This window comes from Crotalus tigris, unplaced genomic scaffold, assembly GCF_016545835.1.
Source record: "Crotalus tigris isolate CLP2741 ecotype Arizona unplaced genomic scaffold, ASM1654583v1 scf7180000024427.8105951120:4207309, whole genome shotgun sequence".
Classification (NCBI taxonomy): domain Eukaryota; kingdom Metazoa; phylum Chordata; class Lepidosauria; order Squamata; family Viperidae; genus Crotalus; species Crotalus tigris.
This window is the reverse complement of record NW_024100595.1, coordinates 3,212,417-3,233,388: the sequence shown is the minus strand read 5'-3', so window position 1 is coordinate 3,233,388 and position 20,972 is coordinate 3,212,417. Positions and strand designations below refer to the sequence as shown.

General features: G+C 48.2%; 2 protein-coding genes across 2 annotated transcripts in view; one reads left to right on the top strand and one right to left on the bottom strand.

Annotated features, from left to right (window-relative positions):
• Positions 1 to 781: 781 nt before the first annotated feature.
• On the top strand, positions 782 to 15,817 carry ZNF646 (zinc finger protein 646). The gene is made up of 2 exons (XM_039330352.1): positions 782 to 1,362; positions 7,823 to 15,817. The coding sequence occupies exon 2, from the start codon at positions 7,949 to 7,951 to the stop codon at positions 12,800 to 12,802; it is 4,854 nt and encodes a 1,617-aa protein (XP_039186286.1). The 5' UTR covers positions 782 to 1,362; positions 7,823 to 7,948; the 3' UTR covers positions 12,803 to 15,817.
• Positions 15,818 to 17,698: 1,881 nt separating this feature from the next.
• The window catches only part of PRSS53 (serine protease 53), a 28,877-nt gene continuing 25,603 nt past the window's right edge, over positions 17,699 to 20,972 (bottom strand). The window contains exon 10 of the mRNA XM_039330353.1: positions 17,699 to 19,339. Coding sequence (XP_039186287.1) covers positions 19,115 to 19,339 — 225 coding nt within the window. The 3' untranslated portion in view covers positions 17,699 to 19,114. The remainder of the gene's footprint in view (positions 19,340 to 20,972) is intronic.

Sequence of the window (20,972 nt, the reverse complement as noted above, 5' to 3'; positions counted from 1 at the left end):
GGGAGAACAGACAAGTCGTTCCACCTTAGACCGGAAACAAGACAATAAGGTGGTACACGTAGAGATAGAAAGCCTTAGAACGCTCCATGCTCGTTTCGGCACTTCCGTTCTAACCAAAACAGGTCTCCGCGCTAAGTCCTCCCTCCTCCGCGAAGGTTTTCCTCATAGGCTTCCCGAGACGAGAACGGGAGAGTTGAAGATGTTCACCCGAAACACGCGTTTAAATTAAAAAAAAAATTACGATTTTTTTAGGCGGCGGGGGAGGGGTGGGGTGGGAGAAGCTTTGGAAAGGACCCCTTGCCTGCCAAAGAGAAAAAGCGGCACCGGAAGTCTATTCCCGTCTAACCAGGCAGGGGGGACGCTTTAAGGGATGCACATTTCCTGTTTCCTAGCAACAAAAGGAAGTATTTGTTGTTGCCCTCTCCTCCGGGACGCTTACCAGTGAAGCCCGGGGTCTCGAGGCAAGAGTCGTTGCGGGGCCGCCCAGCCCGGCGTGCGGGACCCGTCAGGGAGCGACGGGACGTCCGAGCGGCCCGGAAGATTTGGGCTTGCCCGGCTTTGCCTCCCCCGTTTGGTTCCCCTCGGCCCGATCCGTCCGTTGCTCGGCGAACCGGCGGCGAAGAGCTCGGCGGGTCTCTTCCCGGGAGATGGTGGGTCGTCGTGGGGCCTCTTTTCTACCTCAGGCCGGGATCCCGCCTGGACCGTGAGCCCCGCCCGTCCACCTCGAGCCGCCCGGGAAGCGGGGCCGTGGACGGGGGCTGCCTCGCTTGCCCTCCTGGATCCGAAATCTCAGGGTTTGGGGCTCCGCTCGTCGCTGCTGATCGCGGCCTCCTTCGAGGCCCGAACGCCGCCTCTCCCGTGGATGCCTTAGAAAGCCTGGAATACCTGCGGGCTGCTGCTGTTGCCCTACTTGAACGGGATGCTTCCCGGGGGGATGTCCTGAAATGCACTGGAGTCTACGGTTGGCGGTCCAGCTCCCCGCCTCTCTCTCTCTCAGCACTCAGGGTCTCCTCGTGTCTTCTTCGGCCTCTGGGCCTGGGGCTTCTTCCTCGGTACCTCCTGCTCTGAAGATGGGGCTCTGAAGGCCTCCCTTGATCCTGAAGAATGTCGCCTTGAAGGCCTTCGCTCTTGGGAAAGCCAGCCCCCCCCCCCGCTCTGTAGCCTGAACTCTGCCCCAGAACAGAAACATCAACTTACACCCACTCATCGCCAGCCTCTTCTGTGATTTGTGCATGTTTTAATGTACATTAATATGTCTGCCTCTTGGCCGCGTTCCCTGTTTGGGGAGGAAGGACGTTTGTGTCGGAGGCTCCCGATGAATGAACGTTATGCTGGTCTGGAAAATTCAGAATGATCTGACAGGTAAGGTCAGGTATGTGTGTGCATGTCTGCGTGCATGCATGCATTCACTTGTATTCAGTGCATAGTTCTTCCAGTCTGGTTGCCATCCATTCCCATTAACTGCAGTTTGCATGGTGAGGTTCAGGGCTGTTGGGGGTTACAGGCCCGATTATCTGGAGAGTAAAGATTGGGGAAAGCCTGGCTCCGGAATAATGTAATATAAAATTTTTGTGCACTATAAGAATATTATAAATAGACTTTTGTTGTTGAGTGAGAAAAAAGTAGTTTAAAGCACTTCTTTCTCTTTCCTGGATCTCTCCTTGTACCTTGAGATTAGAATAAAGTACAATAATTGGGCATAAGAAGGCAGACACACAAGGAAATTTCTGTTATTGAGTAGAATGAAAATAAAAGAATGACATCTGGTGAAATCAAACTCTGTTATGGGCACTGAGATATCTGTTTATTAGACCTACCTAAGGACCTTGTTCCTTAGAAAGAGGTATAAAACTAGTGTTTTGTTCTGCTTCAAAAACGCCTACATTTCTGGCTTATAGTCTCAGACCTAAGTTAGTTTCCTGTCCCTTTCAAAACACAACTGTCAGTCTTTCTGTTCTTAGAGAACAGGAGAATTATAGTCCATTGTGTTGCAAGGCATCCAATTGGAAAAGGTTACATTGCTGCAACAAAAAAACAGTTCTAACACACCCTATCCATAAATTGAGGATGTCATAATTTGAGATCATTTGATTTATTGTTACTTAACTATGCCCCCTCTTTTTAACTGTGTTTTAGGGCTCAGAAGTTGAAACTTGCTAATTTAGGTTTTAAAAAGCCAGTGTGGTTTATTTAGTACATTTGTGCTCAGAGCGACTTTTATTATTGACACTACATGTGTTATAAAACTTCTCCCACCTTATCAAATTAATGCATAAAGGAAGCTAACAAGACACATGTTATAAGACAGTGGTGGCGAACCTATGGCACGGGTGCCAGAGGCGGCACTCAGAGCCCTCTCTGTGGGCATGCGCACCGTCACCCCATTCCTAGGCCTTCAGCTGGGTTTTATAAAACCTTTTCGCTTTAGGCCTCCGCTGCGGTGTGCAAAAAAAAAAAAAAGGTTCAATCAGTCAATTTCAACTTCTTGCAGGGAAAAAAAAATCTTGCAAAGTTGGAATTGATTGATTGTTTTAATTCCACGCAGTCTGCCGTTACCACCGCAGCCATGCCCACCCAATTGCCCACACCCACCCAATGGGCCACACCCACCCGGCACCCGATGATGCATAAATGGGTTTTGGGTTGCAGTTTGGGCACTTGGTCTCTACAAGGTTCTCCATCACTGTTAAAAGAGCTTCCCCCCCATCAAAATACCCTGAGGAATAGCCATTGCTATATTTTTGGGACACTACTTTCATAATACGATTATGTATTAAGAACCAAAGAGTGAGTAATCAGTATTCTAATACCTATTACAACCAGTCGGATATTTACAGGAAGTCTACAACCAGGGCATAACAACATTTCCTTTTGTGTCCTGACATGACCCTTTTCTAAGAAGCTGGCATTTAGAAGTTATTCATTCCATTTTTTTTTTTTTGGGTGACTTGCAAAAGAGGGAGGTGGAAAAATTAGAGCACATACATGTAACAATCTTCTTCACACAGGTACCCTCCAGATACGAGAGGGAAAAATGCAGGAAGTTCTCGACTTACAACGTCATTTAGTGACTGTCTGAAGTTACAATGGCACTAAAAAAAAGTGACTTAACGATTGTTTTTCACACATACGACCACTGCAGCATCCCCATGGTCACCTGATCAAAATTCGGGCATTTGGCAACTGGTTCATATTTATGACGGTTGCAGTGTCCCAGGGTCATGTGATCCCCTTTTGCAATCTTTGGACAAAATCAATGGGGAAGCCAGAGTCATTAACAGCTGTGTTACTAATTTAGCTGCAGTGATTCCCTTTACAACTGTGGCATAAAGGTCATAAAACGGGGAAAATTCACTTAACTTCTTAGCAAACAGGCATTTGGGGCTCAATGGTGGTCATAAGTCAAGGACTACCTGCGGTACCAAATTCATGACCAGAGTCCCGCAGTTCCAACATACTAAAGCACATTGCATGAATTGAACCACTATGGCTTGCAAACTGGATTGTGGTTTACTGGGTTGGGTAGACTATTCAGTCAGTCCTGATTAGCGTGGGCCAGCCAAAGAAAAGTGAGACAGCCACTCCATCAGTGCCAGGAGCCTGGGCTTTTCCCACTGACGGGGACCCCAAAAATTGGAGCCGCCAGATCAGAAAGCACCTTTGCGGACAAGCCAGCCTTTATTAAAAGGCACGAGCTTTCAGGAGCTACACTTGGAATAGCTACACTTAGGTTTTTAATTGGGATGCGGAAGAGAGAGAAAAACCGATTGGTTATGCGGATGCGACTTAGACATGAATGGATGTCAAGTACCTTATCACTTAATGATTGTAATTTATTTATTCATTCATTTATTTATTTATTTATGAGACTTATATACCGCTTTAAGTGCAAGCACTCTCTAATGGGTTAAAACCCCATTTTTGTGTGTGCAGAGATGGGCTGAAACTTTTGCTTTGTGCGAGTTCAGCAGCTCCTCAATAGGAGGAGCTGTTAGAATCCTGTTTTTCCAAAACAATCATTTGGAAGTCTGCTGTAAAGTGTCCAGGGAAATTAGGATGCAGTTCATAAAAGCCTGTGTCTTTTAGTATTATCCCATCGGGGACTGGTCCTGCTAGACCAGTGGTTCTCAACCTTTTTAATGCCGCGACCCCCAACCGGTCGTAAGTCGAGGACTACTCAACTGGTGCAGCACCGTTTGCAGAATGGGACTTTTGGTGGGCTCAGCAGGGCAGAGACAGCCTGGACAATTCCTATTGGCTTTTGAAAGCCAATAGAATTAGACTCTATTCAAGAGAGTCTATTCTATTGGCTTTCAAAAGCCAATAGAATAAAAGGGAGTAGCACAGCTAAGGAAAAGGGGAAAAAAATGGTGGACTGCGTTGTTTGGCGACCCCCGTGAAATGGTCGTTCGACCCCAAATGGGGTCCCGACCTACAGGTTGAGAACCACTGTGCTAGACACAAGCGATCACCGTGTTTTTCCTGCTATCTTACTGGGGTTTTTTTTCCCTTCTTTGGAGGGTGGGAGCCTTTTGGTGCTTACCTAATACAGTGATGGTGAACCTTTTAGAGACCGAGTGCCCCAACTGCAACCCAAAACCCACTTATTTATCTCCAGGTGCCAGGTGGGCATGGCTTACTGGGTGGGCGTGGCTGTGGTGGTCACGGCAGATTGGGTGGGTGTGGCCAAGGTGGGCATGGTCATCTCAATGTTGCTTGTGGGGAGGAACGCCTGTGGGGACGGGCAGGGTTGGGGGAGATCCAGGTGGTCTCTGGCAGGTGGGGCAGTGGGCAGGAGGCTCGTCCTACTGGGTGAGGCAAGGCAAAGCAGGGCGGGGGTGCCATTGTCACAGGGCAAGGTGAAACCAGGGCGGCTGCTGCCTGACACCATCGGCCCCTGCACACAGAGGCCAGCGAACGCATGGGAGCCGACAGTGTCCGTCAGCAGCCACAGCCTGCCGGCCCCTCGACCGGCACACTCTGGGGCTCCGCAGCTCACCACCAGCAGTTCAGAGAAGCCGCCTCTGAGCTGGACGGCCGGCCGACAGCTGAGGAGGCGATGCAGTGGGTTATTCCTGGGAAAAGGAGAGCATGCGAGGCCAGGAGGGATGAGACGAGGGGGAGGGAAACCAGCCATGCTAGGATGCATCCAGCGATGTGGGACCTCCGTGAGTTAGCGGGTGGCTGGTTGAAGAGGGATGGTTGCCATCTTCGGGGCATGGTGCACATGCCTACAGAGAGGGCTCTGAGTGCCGCCTCTGGCACGCGTGCCATAGGTTCGCCACCACTGCCCTAATAAAAGCTTTGTCCCTATTTTTTTAAAAAAACACTACAGGTAGTCCTCGACTTACCATCACAACTGAGCCCAAAATTTCTGTTGGTAAGTGAGGTGGTTGTTAAGTGAATTTTGCCCCCATTTTTACAACCTTTCTTACCCCGGTTCTTAAGCGAATCACTGCAGTTGTTAAGTTAGTAACCCGGGTGTTAAGTGAATCTGGCTTCCCCATTGATTTTGCTTATCAAAAGGTTGCAAAAGGTGATCACATGGCCCCGGGACACTGCAGCCGTCATAAACCTGAACCAGTTGCCAAGCATCTGGATTTTGATCACGTGACCATGGGGATGGTGGCAACGGTTTTAAGTGTGAAAACCGGTCATAGGTCACATTTTTCAGGGCCGTTGTAACTTTGAACAGTCACTAAACCCACTGTTGTAAGTCGAGGACTGCCTGTATAGCTCTTGAGGTGAGCTGATGTGGTGCTTTTAGGGACGAAGCTAGAAACTGGGAGACGGTGAGTTGGACATGAAGCAGTGGCTTTCTCTCAAATCTAGAAAGAAACTACTGAGAAAACTTTTCTGAAAAACATTACCAAGAAAACAGCAGGGACCGGTCCAAGCACTCATCAGAAGTAAAGACTCACTTGAAGGCACAGCTTCCTATTAATGGAGCAGGGAAAAAAAAAAAAAATCTTTATCTGTTGGCCCTTTTTAATGGTTCCTTTTGGTGAAGCTCCATTCTTGTTTTGAAAGGTGTCTTTGAAACTGCAAGAATGAGCACCGTGGTTCCATTTTTACACACAGTTAAGCCTGCAGGTGCTACTAATGTGGTTTAGGCTTTTCGAATTGTGAAAAAGAGAGGACTGAAGGAAAGGGATTTTTAAACAGTCGCGAAGTTGCAAAAATATATAAATGGAGGAAGAAATCAGAAAAAAATCCAGTTAAGAAACTGCCTCTGAAGGAGTCCTAAGCCAAATAAAAAGCTATCCATAATTAACATTTACTGCATTTGGCAGAGTTTTTCTTAATTAAAGGGATGTAACAGATGGGCAGTAGGCTGGCCAGCTCTGAATATTTGGGGGGATGGTATGACCCAGTGCAGACATGTCACACACAAGGCCCGGGGCCCGGATGTGGCCTGCGAAGTGGTTTCATGTGGCCCGTGAAGCCATCCTGGAAACAGTGAGGGAATGGCCCCCGCTGCCTTGGCCCTGGCCCAGGACGGCCGAGAGCCAATGTACAATTTTGTGGTGGCCATCTATGCTGAAATGCATTCAGTCTTAGCTCCACAAGGCCATCTAGAAACAGTGAGGACCAGCCCCTGCCATGTCGTCCCCGTCCCCTGGGTGCATGCTGGGGAGGTATCACCCTTTGTGAGGAATGAAGAAATGTACCATGCCTTGGCGCTTGCCCTGGTCCCACCCCCTTCTGCCAGAGACCCTCAGATCTGTCCATTCCTGCCCAGGCCCCATAGGCACCCTTGACGCAAACGATGTAGAGCTGGCCATGCCCACCCAGTAGGCCATATCCACTCCATCCACGCCCACCCACTAGACCACACCCACCCTGCCCCCCCACCCCCCCCGAGGGCAACTGCAATGCTGATGCGGCCCTCAGTGAAATTGAGTTTGACCCCCCTGACCCAGTGTAACAAAGACACTAGAGTTAAAAATGGGAAATATGAAAAAAATGGAACAGCAAAAGAATTGGGGGAAACTCCACAATTATCCCATCAAGCACTAGAGTGTTTCTCAACTATGGACATTTTTAAGATGCGTGGACTTCAACTCCCAGAATTCCCTAGCCAGCATGCTCACTCAGAAATTCTGGGAATTGAAGTCTACACATCTTAAGGTGGCCAAGGTTGAGAGACATTACTCTAGAAAGCCTCTCTCTATCAACGAGTAAAATTAAGAGTGACAGAATAAAGTGACATATAGTGACAGCAGCTTGATTCTTACCCAGCCCACCTGTTGCCAATTCTCCTCAGAAAATTAGGCAAACTTGGCGTGCCTGGCTGAGGAATTCTGGGAGTTGAAGTCCACAAGTCATAACAGGCCCAGGTTTGAAGACCCTTGCTTTATGGGAGAAAAGGTCTCCCATCTCTGTTAAATACTGTAAGATACTCATAAGACACCCAGGTTCTGTGATTACCACTTTTATGGCTTCCTATTATACCATAGCCCCCCTCCCTTTAAAAAAAACAATCAAAAGTTTGACATGAAACTTGAACTGGAATTCTATACAGAAAATAGAAAAACTCACTCAGTCTTGACTCTACACCGGTGTTTATCAACCTGGTGTAAATCCACTTTTAACGTTTGTGGATTTCAATTCCCAGCATTCCCTAGCCAGCAGGCTGACTGGGGAATTCTGGGAGTTGACGTCCACCTGCCTTAAAGCTGCCAAAGTTGAGAAACACTGCTCTACGCAAAGATGTGATTTGTAGCATTTGACTATTTCTTGCGCATTCTAGTTGCGGTAATGCTCACTCTGATCATGGTGATTCCTCCTTATTGCTGCCCCTCTTTCTCTCTCTCTGCAGGTCTTGGAATAGTTGGGCGAGAAGAGGGGACCCGAAGCCGTGACATGAGACCGAGGGGTGCTTCCAAATGCCAGTGGCTCCCTTTTTAAAGGGAGCCAGGATTAAGAAGGACGTTGGACGTGAGCTATGGCTGAGGGTGATGCTTGTCTGAGCAGTAAGCCAGCTGTGGATCAGGAGGAGCGGCCATACAAGTGCAAGCAGTGCCCGCGGAGCTACCGCCATGCTGGCAGCCTGGTGAATCACCGCCGCACCCACGAGGTTGGCCTTTTCCGTTGCCTGCTATGCCACAAGGACTTCTCCAACCCCATGTCTCTGAAGAGCCACCTGCGCACTCATACGGAAGAGAAACGTCACAAATGCCCAGACTGCGGCAGAAGCTTCCGAGTTTCATCCCAGCTTCCCAGCCACCACTGCCCAGCTCAGGCCAACCAGGAGCAGGAGGAAGAAGGCCGGAGCAATAAAAGCTCCCAAAGGGGCCAGGGCACATCTTCTCCAGATGTTGAACCCCTTTCTGGGATGGAAGGCAGCAGCGGGAGCCTTTTGTCCAATCTGGAGAAGTACATTGCTGAGTCGGTGGTGCCAGCTGACTTTTCTCAGCAGGACTTTCCAATCAAGATGGAACGGGAGAAGCAGGATCCGCTCCCAGGGCACGAGGAGGCTGGGGAAGAGCCTGGGCTACTGGCTGCCATGGAGGACGAGCGCCGCTACAAATGCAACCAGTGTGACAAGGCTTACAAACATGCCGGCAGCTTGACCAATCACAAGCAGAGCCACACGCTGGGGGTCTATCAGTGTGCCATGTGCTATAAGGAGTTCTCCAACCTCATGGCCCTCCGAAGCCATGCCCGTCTCCACTCGGAGTATCGGCCCTACAAGTGCCGGTTTTGCCACAAAGCCTTCCGGTTGCCCTCGGAGCTGCTGAGCCACCAGAAAGCCCACAGCCAGGAGGAGAGCAAGTCCTGGGAGGATTCAGAGCACGACGTTTGGGAGGAGGACTCCATAGAAACTTCAGCAAAGTTGGACATCTATCAGCCACCACCCGTGGGCACAGATTTTGGAGACAGGGCGCCCTGCAGCCTTAAAGATACCTCCAAGGTTGGTGGTGGAGAACGCTGTAATCCGGATGGAGAGCTCTGCGTCCGCTGCGGCGGGACCTTTGCCAACGAGGAGGAGCTGAAAGAACACAGCTGCCTTTACCCAGAGGAGGCAGATGAAGAAGAGGCTGAAGGCAGCAGCCCTTTACAAGCAGCACCCAGCTCCAACGAAGCTTGGGAAGCCCGTCTAAAGAGCGAGGAAGGCTTTCCCATGTTTGAAGAGCGCCCCTTCCGCTGCGGGGACTGTGGGAGGACATACCGCCATGCAGGGAGCCTCATTAACCACAAGAAGAGCCATCAGATCGGGGTGTACAGTTGTACCGTCTGTTCAAAACAGTTGTACAATTTGGCCGCCTTGAAGAATCATTTGCGGGTCCACCTCAGGTCCAAGCTCAACGCCTCGGCCCCAGAAGAAGCCTCCCAGCACCCGTCTGGGATCCTGGACCCACCGAAAGCACAGGCCTGCCCTGACGACTGCCCAGCCCAGCCCTTGGATGCCTGGAGAGGACCAGCTGCCTGTCCCAAGGAAGAGGAAGAAAGGACTCTCGGAGAGGAAGAGAGACCTTACCGGTGTGAAGATTGTGGGCGGAGTTACCGCCACCGGGGCAGCCTGGTGAACCATCGCCACACTCATCAGACCGGAATCTTCCAATGCTCGATCTGCCCCAAGCAGTACTCCAATCTCATGGCACTCCGCAACCACGTCCGCGTGCATTTGCGGGCTGCCCGCATGCGGGGCAAAGAATTAGGGGATGGTTTGACGTGCAGCAATTGTGGAGAGAGTTTTGAGGAAGAGGCTGAATTCCAGCTTCATCAGCTGCGCCATCTGCCCTGCACAGAGGAGGTTGAGACGGCGGAAGTGCCTCGGCTTGGCGCCCTTCACTCTCAGGAAGCAGATCTTCTTCAGACTATTAAACAGGATGTGGAAGCCCTGGAGAATGGGACAGCAGTAGCCGAGGACATCCTGGCCTCAGAAATGTCTCACGTTTGTCACCAATGTGGGTTGGCCTTTCCTACTGTGACTGGCCTGCAGACTCACGCCGTGCAACATAGCAGTGGAGAGGAGCACTTGGAGGGGATGGCAGAAGGAACCGACCCACCTGTCCCCCTCCAGCGTCTCTACGGGTGTGACCTGTGTGGTAAATCGTACCGGCATTCAGGAAGCCTCATCAATCACAAGCAGACACACCAGACGGGGGACTTCAGCTGTTCACTTTGCGGCAAACACTTCCAAAATGTGGCCTCCCTTAAAAGCCACTTGCGCGGCCATCAGAGGCCCAGGAGAGGACTGTCCGAGACGCTGGTGACCACGAACGAGGAGACTGAAACTGAAACTAGCACTGCCATGCCCATGGTGTTATCTTTGGCAGAAGAGCCGGGAGATAGTCGCAGCGCTCTGGAAAAAGATGCCTTAGCCAATGGCTGGCAGTCCCAGTCACAAGTGTCTTCCCCGTTGCCTGAGGATCCTGACGCTCTTCCCTACCTCTGTGAGCAGTGTGGGCTGGGCTTTGACCAGGCCAAGAACTTGATTGACCACAGACAGACCCACCAAGCTGGCATCTACCAATGCTCTCTTTGCCCTAAAGAGTATCCCACTCTCCTTGCTCTAAGACACCATTTCCACGGGCATGCCAAGGCCACGGCACCCGGCCAGGAGAACCCGGTGGGCGAAGGCCATTCTGAGGAGCAGCCGTTCCTCTGCAGCCTCTGCGGCATGATCTTCCCTAGCGAAGAGAGCCTTCAGCATCACCACAGCTTCCTGCACGAGGACGGCGATGGCCAGAGCAATAGTCCAGACGTGCTGAAAAGGCAAACCGAAGAGCAGCTGGACGGTGCAGGGGATTCAGAGGAGGACCAGCTCCTCTCCCACATCTGCGGTTATTGTGGACAGACATTTGACGATATGGCCAGCTTGGAAGAGCACAGCAACGGGCACCTGGAAGAGAGAGCGGCAGCCTTGGCCGATACTTCCATCCAGCTCCGGCGAGCTCCGCGCATGGAGGATGACCCGCCCCCTCCACCCCCACCTTTGGTGGAAGCACTTCCTCTTGCCGATGACCTGCTGGACAGCCGGCCTTACGCCTGTGGTCAGTGTGGCAAGACCTACCGGCATGGTGGCAGCTTGGTCAATCACAAAAAGATCCACCTGATTGGAGATTACCAGTGCAGCGTCTGTTGCCGGCAGTACTGTAACCTGTCTGCCTACCGGAATCACCTTCGAAACCATCCAAGATGCAAGATGAATGGCAGCGTCGCCCAACTCCGACAGCCGGTCACGGCTGCAGAAAGGGGGCTGCCTTGCCCTTACGAGAGGCTGAAGAAGGAGCCTTGTGACAGTTCCCAAAAAGGAGATGCTCCCCCAAGTGACTCTCTCCTTGCCTCTCCTATAGGAAAAGAAAGAGTGGAACAAGGAGAAGAGTTGAGTGCACGCCTGTCGGAGAGCAGAGAAGCTCGGGAATGTGGTGTTCCTGGAGAGGGGAACGAGCGGAAGGAGGCCCACCGAGCAATACAGGAAATGGAGACGGTAGAGGAAGAAGGAGCAGGAGAGGGGAAGGGTCCTCAGGCAGAGGAGGAGGACTCTCTCTCGGAACGCCCCTTCCAGTGCGATGTTTGCGGGCGTAGCTACAAGCACGCCGGCAGCCTGATCAATCACAAACAGACCCACAAGACAGGCCTCTTTCACTGCGGCATTTGCCAGAAGCAGTTCTACAACCTCATGGCCCTCAAAAACCACAACCGCACCCACTTTGAAACCAAACGCTACCGATGTGCCGAGTGCCCCAAGGCGTTCCGACTCCAGAAGCAACTGGCCAGCCACCAACGCGTGCATCGGGACAGGAGACCGGAGCCTGCTTTCCGCTCTGTCCAGAGGCCCCTTCGGACCAGGCGAGCTGGCAAGGCAGAGACTTTCTCGCTCCTTCCAGCCGCTGCTAAGCAGCGGCCAGATCCCGAAGAGCGCCCATACAGGTGCGGGCAGTGCGGGCGCTCGTACCGCCACGCAGGCAGCTTGCTCAACCACCAGAAGAGCCACAAGGTGGGGCACTTCGCCTGCGCCTTGTGCAGCAAGGCTTACCCCAACCTCATGTCCCTGAAGAACCACCAGCGCATCCACTACGAGGTGAAACGCCACCAGTGTCCCGAATGCGGCAAGGCCTTCAAGTGGCAACGGCAGCTGCAGAGACACCAGCGCCGGCCTCACCCTTGCAGCAAGGTCCCGCCAGGGCAAGATCCCGAAAGAACTAAAGTCGATGCCGAAAGGGAGCAGGGGAACAACCCCGGAGAGGCACCTGTTGGGACTTTGCAGAGCCAGTTGCGCCCCAAACGCTTTCGCAAGCGCGCTTGCCAAAAGAACCGTAGCCGTGCGCGTACAAAGAAACGTTTGGAGTGCTCGGATTGCGGCAAAGCTTACCGGGCCTCCAGGGATCTGATGCAGCACCTAAGAAGGCATCAAGCTGAGGAAAGAGGGGACAGTCCTAAGGGCAAGCTGCTGGAGGACCAGCCTTACAAGTGTCATAGCTGTGAGCGGACGTACCGTCATCCTGGTAGTCTGCTTAACCACAAGAAGGCCCATGCGACAGGCCTCTACCACTGCCCCACGTGCCAGAGGGACTTCTACAATCTTCTGGCCCTCAAGAACCACCTCCACATCCACACGGACAAGAGACGCCACCGATGCACCCATTGTGGCAAGGCCTTCCGGACGGCCAAGCGGTTGACCGCCCACACCAAGGTCCACGGCAGGTCTAAGGAAGAAGAGACTTTCTCCTGCTCCGTGTGCTCGAAGAAGTTCTTCCACCATCTCACTTTCCAGCAGCACCAGTTGTTGCACAGCAAGGTTGATGGGCACCACGCTCTCCAGGGCAGTATCACAGGGGAAGGGAACTGAGGGGTTTTTAGCCCACGTGCGGAAGGTGCACCAAGGATTGTATGGCAGGGAGATCCAATTACAGGGAAATGGTCAAGATTGGGTGGGAAGCTGGCTTCATGGGAACAATTGTCCACACGTTGGAAAAAAAGGGGGAAAGGTTAAACTTGGTCACAGATGGGGAGCCTTGGGCCACATCGATGGGAGAAAAGACAAGGAAGATTGGCTCCATGGTTCCCCAGCTTTTTTTTTTTTTTTTTTAGAACATAGATCAGAAAAAATCAAGCTGGGATGGCATGGAAGAGAGCAGGCGAGGTGGGACGGTGGTGGGTTTTCTCCTACGACCGAATGTTACGTTGAGCACATAACCTAACACACCTCTGTGGTGTCTCTTGGAAATACGTCCTGTCTTTTCTCTCTTGGATCCTCTTTGAGGAACTGACTTTTAGCACCCTCGGGACTTCGAGAGGATTGTGCATCGACGTTCTGCTCTTTGCATTTTTGAGCTGTTTTCTATCCTTTTGAATCCTTTTGGGAAGTCAGATGAGTAGCTAACTCCATGTTTAAGCTGCATATAGTATTTAAATTGCTGGGTTGTTTGTTTTTTTTTAAATGGCAAAAGTACTGTCTTATAGGGAAAGCAAGAATACTGGGGGTGGGTCTCAGTTTTGTTCCTGAACAAAGAGTTAAAGAAGAAGACAATAATCCTTGGTGTGGAGTAATCTTTTTTTTAAAAAAAAAAATTCTACCTCCTTCATTCAAAAAATGTACCCGTTTCCTTGGTATGCAAGGAAACATTAAAAAACCGTTCACGAGACGTAGGTTTTGATCGCTTTCAAAAACGGATTCTGAAACCAACGTTCGCTAAAAGGTACTAGGGTTTATGCGGAATGCGTGCTAGAGAAACTTGACTGAAAGTTTTAGGTTTATGTGGGTAAAACTGGCTCTTCTTGGCAGAACCTCTGCTGGCTGTGATTTATCAGAATAGATCCCGAGCAAAAATTATTTTGGGATTTTGTGAGTGAGTCATCAAGGAAAACCATTCTTCATCGCCTTCCGAACTTAATTGGACTTCTTATAGGCCTATCTCTCGGGAGGAAGATTCCATTTTCTTAGTCCCCCTCTTGATTCCCTCCCCCCCTTGGCATCCTCCAAATGGGTTAGCCCACCATCTCTATCACCATATTGACTGAGAATGGTGGGTGTTGCCATCCAAAGCATCTGGAAGAAGCCAAGTCTACCCTCACCATCCTATGGATCTCTGTGGTTGGGGCAGCCATCTTTTCCATCTTGTTAGAAGAAGACACGGGATGCCCAGCTGAAGGGGAAGGGGTCATTTTGTGACCCAAACTCTCCCTTAGGGTGATTTTGAAGGCCAGACTCAATCTCACATTCTTTTATTTCTCTTTAAGCCAAATTGGGTTAGGTTGGGAGAGAAGCATCTGGTCTACTTTTTTTTGGAAGGAAACTTTCAAAGGGCTCAACTTTCTGAGCTCTGTCACATCTAGATTGGTTTGATTCTGCCATCGTTTTGAGATAGCATGGAAGGCACTTATTTCTCTCCAGTTGCCACTTTGCCTTCAAAATGCAGGGCGTGTGTATGTGTGTGTGTCCCCCCAACGTAAATAATATCATTAGTATAAGCCTAATAATTGGGATCCTAGCTGAGGTGGAAAGCTAATTAATCTTGTTCTTCATGAGATCTGCACAGAGCTTGGCACAGATAGTGTTAGGCCTCCTTTCTCCACCTGATGCTTAGTTGTTGGGTTTGTTTTGTTTTTTTTTAATAAGAAGAAAACCCTTCTGTTAAAGGCATATTTATTCTCCCATCCAGTCTGGTTCTGAATTCCCCCGAGGAATAGTTACTAAGCCTAATCCTGCACCATATGAAACAGTGCCCTTTATTTCTCCCCATTTCAGTTCTCAACAGGCACGACTAAATGCTAGTCAGTAGCAAGGTGGCTCAGGATAATAGGCCTGGTGGTCCAACTCTGGGAAGACGACAGGGCAGGAAAGGAAGATTTCCTTGTTTCAGTTGTCCTGAGAAAAATCTCAGCTTGAGAGAACGATTGGAGTATTTGCGAGGGGTTGATCACTTAATTCTGTTTTGCCCAGAGTACTTGGACCCTTTTAGGCCTTAGTGTTGATCTGGATGCAGATCAGATGGCAGAGAAGGGATTCTAGCCCCTGAGGGGGGGGGGGACTTTCTCTACAGCTCAGAAAACAGAGAAGGGAATCAAGTTGGAAAGGCTTGTTTTCCAAAGAACCTGAGGTTGTTTTTAAAAGACCAGCCAGAATTGAGATGCCTTGAAATGAAGCATCCCAAACGTGCTTTCCCTGTTCTCTGGGGAGCAGCCAGAGGTTGCTGGAGATGCGTCAAAGAGATGTCACCCTCATAATCTCTAGAATTTGTAAATGGTTTATAGCGATCGGCTTTTAGAATTAACAAGGACGCAGCGGGTGGGATTATGAAAACATTTTTTAAAAATATTAAAACAAGAGGACTAGAAACTTGACCATCACCAGGCTATCTTCTTCTGTTTGGGGTTGGCCCGGGTACATGTTTCACGACTGCTCTTGAGGCCAGCCCCCAGTTTTGTTCTCATTCAGGTAGAGTTTGGTTCAGTGAAAGAATAAATGTTTTTAAGTAGGTAAGAACTCTTCATTTGTGATTAAAAGTTTTATAGAATTTCTAACATAGGCGGGTAATATTTTTAATAGGGCGCGGGAGGGACACGTGTTGGTTTATTTCGCCAGCTGAAAAATCTGTTTTTCTGCCTTCAATGTTTTATCCTTATGATGCCCAATAACTCCAGAATGTTGACGATCAAGTCCTGTTTTATGCTGCTGTTTTGGATAACTGACATTTTGGCTCTGGTTCAGCAAAAAAAAAAAAAAAAGAGAGAGAAAGAAACCTCACGAAAGAAAAAATAAATTTTGAGTTTCGTACGTTTTCAAATGCTTCCCTTCCTCCTTAAATGCTGGCACAAAATACGATTCGAGACATTATTTGATGTCCTTAGATTTGAAAGCTCCTGGCTGGGCGGGGTGGTGGTGGTGGTGGTGGTGGTGGTGGTGGTGGTGGTGGTGGTGGTGAAGAAAGGCAGAATTGAAGGGGAGGAAATTTTCCAACCGTTCATATTTTGCTGTTCTGACATGCTCTCAAACCATTAGCTGCCACTGCCCTCACGGAGAAGAGGAGACAACGGCTACTCTGCTCCCCAGCCTTCCCAAATTGATACTGTCAACGGGTGAGATGGATTACAGTCCCTATCATCCCCAGCAAGCACGCTGTCCGGCAGGAACTGGTGCTCTAGTTCAGGTTAGCAAACAAGAAAAGGCTATTTTCCCTGATTGGAGAAAGACTTTGCCCAACTTAAGTTTAAAGGCCTGGGAATTTCTTTCGAAAGGTCTTTGGTGCCCCCTGGCGCCCAGGCGTGAACTGTGAAAAACCTCAGTGGCAAATAAATTGTTTTTAATTTTTAAAATAAAAGTGCTTTCTCTGCTGTTTTGAACGGGGAGGGGAGGTGTCAAAATTATTTTTAGGCAAACCGGCCGAGGTCATCAGCAAAGCAGCAGACAGATCTGTTAGTTTGATCTCATGGAACGGTAAAGTCTACCGTTGGATGAATCCAAGGCCTACGCAAGCCGCTCAGGGCCTCTGTCCAGCATTAGATTTTCTTTTTGTCATCCCTGCTGGGTCAAGTCCACCGGAAGTCGCTTTCCGGTGGGATTTCCCATTTTTGGGGTGTTCCTTTTCCCACACTTGGGCCCCCATCTGAGTAAGGTGGTGTTTGCGAAGCCTTGTGAAATTAGCGGCATCCATCTCTAAGAGCTGCTTTGAAGCTTTGGCGCACTCATAGCATTCTGTAACAATGTGACGGGTCCAACCGTTTTCTAACATCTTGAATATCAATTGTTTTGCAATTATTTATTTAGGTAATTATTATTTATAATAATTATGTATTTATAGATTAGAGCAGGGGTAGGCAAGCTTGGCTCTTTTATGACTCGTGGACTTCAACTCCCAGAATTCCTGAGCCAGCATGGCTCAGCTTGGAAACCTCTCCCTTTCCCCTCAGCATGGCTGGCTCAGGAATTCTGGGAGTTGAAGTCCACGGGTCATAAAAGAGCCAAGGTTGCCTACCCCTGGATTAGAGAGATGATGATGAAAGATGAGAGAGTGAAAGGTGAACGATTAGATCAGACATATTAAACGCAAGGCCCGGGGGCCGGCTGCGGCCCGCGAAGTGGTTTCATGTGGCCCGCGAAGCCATCCTGGAAACAGTGAGGGAACGGCCCCCTCTCTGCCTTGGCCCTGGCCCTGGCCCTGGCCGGCTGGGAGCCAATGTACAATTTTGTGGTGGCCATCCATGCTGAAATGCATTCAGTTTTAGCTTCATAAGCTCCCCCCTGCATGGCCTGAGAGGAACAGTGAGGCTCCTCCAGTGGACCATGCCTTGGCACTTGCCCCGGTCCCAGCCCCTTCTGCCAGAGACCCTCAGATCTGTCCCACTCCTGCCCAGGCCCCCACAGGCACCCTTGACGCGAACGATGTAGAGCTGGCCACACCTACCCAGTAGGCCACACCCACCCTGGCCACACCCCACCTGGCCCCCTGAGGGCAACCACAATGCTGATGCGGCCCTCAATGAAATTGAGTTTGACACCCCTGGATTAGATGATAATAAGTAGAGGTGTGTGTGTGTGTGTGCTGGCTCCCATTAATACAAGGGTCCCCAATGCCTGGTGCAGTCCACTACTTAAGGACTGCCTGAAAACATGGCATAAAATCAGGCCCAGTCACATGGTGACCTACTTAATGACCACAACTTATAACTCTAATTCAATTATGGTCTTAAGGACTCTCTATATAATATTATCATTCTGGCAATATTGTGCTACAAACAACGGTAATGCTTGCCTTGCTTTTATTATTATTTATATCCCATTTTTTCAAACAAATGTTCACAGTAACTTAATAGAAAAACCAAATATAATAAATACATGTTATCAAATATAAATATATCTACACACAGAGGCAGAAAAGTACAGCATATTATAAATCAGTATGGGGGAGAAGACGTTTTAAAAAGACAAAAGATGAACAACCAAATGCTTTCTAGAGTACAAGATGCTGGTTCTCAACAATTAAAACCTATACAATCAGCAACATTACTATGTACAAATAATTAGATTTGTTTAGAAATGTTTAAATAACTTACTTCATTAAATAGAACATTGAAAGTAAATACACCAACAAATCCATGTCAGTTTTATCATCTTGGGAGAAAAAAACCCTCAAAATTAGCTTGGATGCCTTTAATTTAGAAGAAAAACCCAAGATTCTGCCCACATCCTGCTTTCAAAATGAAGATGATTTGTAGTGAAGTGCTGAGGCTCGAAGGAAGCAAGAGTAGGGTAAGAAACCTTGATTCCTGGCTTGGCTACAGATGCCAAGGAAGCTGTAGTCTGGGCTCATGGTACAAAAGTTTATATATAACCATGGTATACACAGTATAATAAACCACCCTTAGGGTTTCTTTAAAAAGCTAAGCCAAAAACCACAGCAGTTAAGTTTGTAGAATACTTAATGCTGAAGGAAACAAGCCATATCATGGTTTAATGCATTGAGGGAAGTATGTCAGTCTCAATCCTCTTGTCTATTAATTCTACTGAAATACTAGACTCATAGTCACTGAAACAAAATGTAAATAGTATAGGGCTGTCTGTAACTAATTGGCAAGACTCTACTTACACTAGAAAGCTCAGATTTAGTACACAGGTCACTTGGTATGTGTGGTCTGGTTTTTTTTAGAAAATGATAAAAGAAGAGCATGACATATTGACTATATAAGTTTCACAGCCTTTGAAAATGGATTTTTGGGAGTATAAAAACTGGGCAAGTCAGTTTGGGTCAGTTTAGTCCCGGGCATAGTTTGAGGTGGAAAAAAGGAAATAATTTTTTTTTTTATTTTAGAATCAGGCTTGGAGAACCACAGACTAAAAAAAATAATGAAATGAGAAATGTAACTGTATGAACAGGGTGTCTAAGACAGTGCTTCTCAACTGGTAGCTTTAAGATGCGTGACATGGAATTGTGGGAGTTGAAGTCCATACATCTTAAAAGTTGCCACAGTTGAGAAACATAAGTAAATTGAATGCAATGTTGACTAGAGAATTTCTCTGGCTTGTTGGATTATTATACCAAGATTCAAATTGCTTCAAGACAGAGGTATATACGGATCATAAGATGAAGCAAAAGTTTGCTTTTCAATCGTTCACCGTAAGAGAAATCCTGATTCATGAGTTTGCTAGATGTTAACAAGAAAGCTACACTTTGAAGCAAGTCTCTTCATCTGTGGCCTTTGGTAGAGGGGGCTTTTGCACATTGTAGTATGCGGACCAGGCAGCCTTCATGATCCACTCTTCGTAGTTCTGGACTGGTGTGAAAACCCCTGGACGAATTATAGTTCCACATCCATTTCCAAAGCTGGAAATTCCGGCCAAGAACCACACCCCATTGTGGCTGCAAACCAAGGGGTCTCCGGGGCTTACCTAGAGATTCAAGATTAGAAAGATTACCATCTCTAGCCAACAAGAACCAAAATGGGAAGCTGTGGGGCAACATTTCCAAATCATAAGGCAGAGATAATGCAAGCAGAAATAAGCAACGCTATTTGGGTTATCTGAATATTGATTCTAGAAAACACAATACCAGTAGTTGCAAATCATAATTCAGTTGTCCTTTATTATTAGTCTCAAATATAACCTCTACTTACAATGTTCAAAAAATCTAAGTCTGTGTAAAATAAGACTTGGGATCATTTATTCTGCTTTATTCTGTGGTATTTTTTTCAATTTTCCATAATAACTTACTGGTATTCCCTGGTGGTCTCCCACCAGTCACCTAGCTAGGTCCAACCCTGTTTACCTTACATGACTAGATAAGATCAGCTAGATCAATGGTTCTCAACCTGTGGGTCGGGACCCCATTTGGGGTCGAACGACCATTTCACGGGGGTCGCCAAACAACGCAGTCCGCCATTTTTTCCCCCCTTTTCCTTAGCTGTGCTACTCCCTTTTATTCTATTAGCTTTTGAAAGCCAATAGAATAGACTCTCTTGAATAGAGTCTAATTCTATTGGCTTTCAAAAGCCAATAGGAATTGTCCAGGCTGTCTCTGCCCTGCTGAGCCCGCCAAAAGTCCCATTCTGCAAACGGTGCTGCACCAGTTGAGTAGTCCTTGACTTACGACCGGTTGAGTAGTCCTCGACTTACGACCGGTTGGGGGTCACGGCATTAAAAAGTTGAGAACCACTGAGCTAGATGCTATTTTGCTTAAGAGCTCCATTAACGTTACTATCTACAATAGTACCTCTGCAGTGTCTTTTATATATGGCAAAATGGATGAAAATTCCTAGGTTGCATTTTGAGTTTCATTGACTTAAATTAAGAAAAGATCTGAGACAGAACGTCTGGGTTTCATTCCAATCAACATAAAGAACTGTATATTGGACTAAAGCTGGGAAACGGCCAAAGAAACAACTTGTTTGTTGGCTTATGGCTTATGGCATTTTGGATTGTAGGATGTTGTTTCTGTTCCATCAAAAAGGTATGCATGAACAGACAACAACTGAAATTGTGAGTAGGGGAATGAGAGAGATTTTAGGCAGGGGTACTTGACAAACAAAAAAAATAAAAAGCACTTTGAAATGTAAAGCTAGTCACAGCCTTAGAACCAACCCTGCATTGAACATTTCAGCACCACAGATGGCGGACAGCTCCATTGTGAAAAAAATATTTTTGCTTTATCCCTTGGGGAATATCAGTGCTTCAGTTAATAATAGGTAAATAACAGTTATTTAACTAATCAATGTTTGGGGTGCCCTTTTACTGTGGCAAGGAATTCTAATTTCCCGGGAGTTAGGAAATAGTCTACCCCAAGCAGGGTCAATTTGCATAAAAAAGTTCCCACAAATGTTTAAGTGCACCATTTTCAACATAATTTACCTCTGAAACTTCTAACAAAACAGGCCACATTTAAATCAAGTGTTAAGTTTTAAAACATATGAGAATCCAAATCAAATATATTTGGTCCTCTCATTTTTTTTTTCAGGGAGAATCCAGAATTCTCAAGTCCCCCCCCCCCAACAAAAGAGGCCGGTGTTTGCATAAATTCCATCTTCTG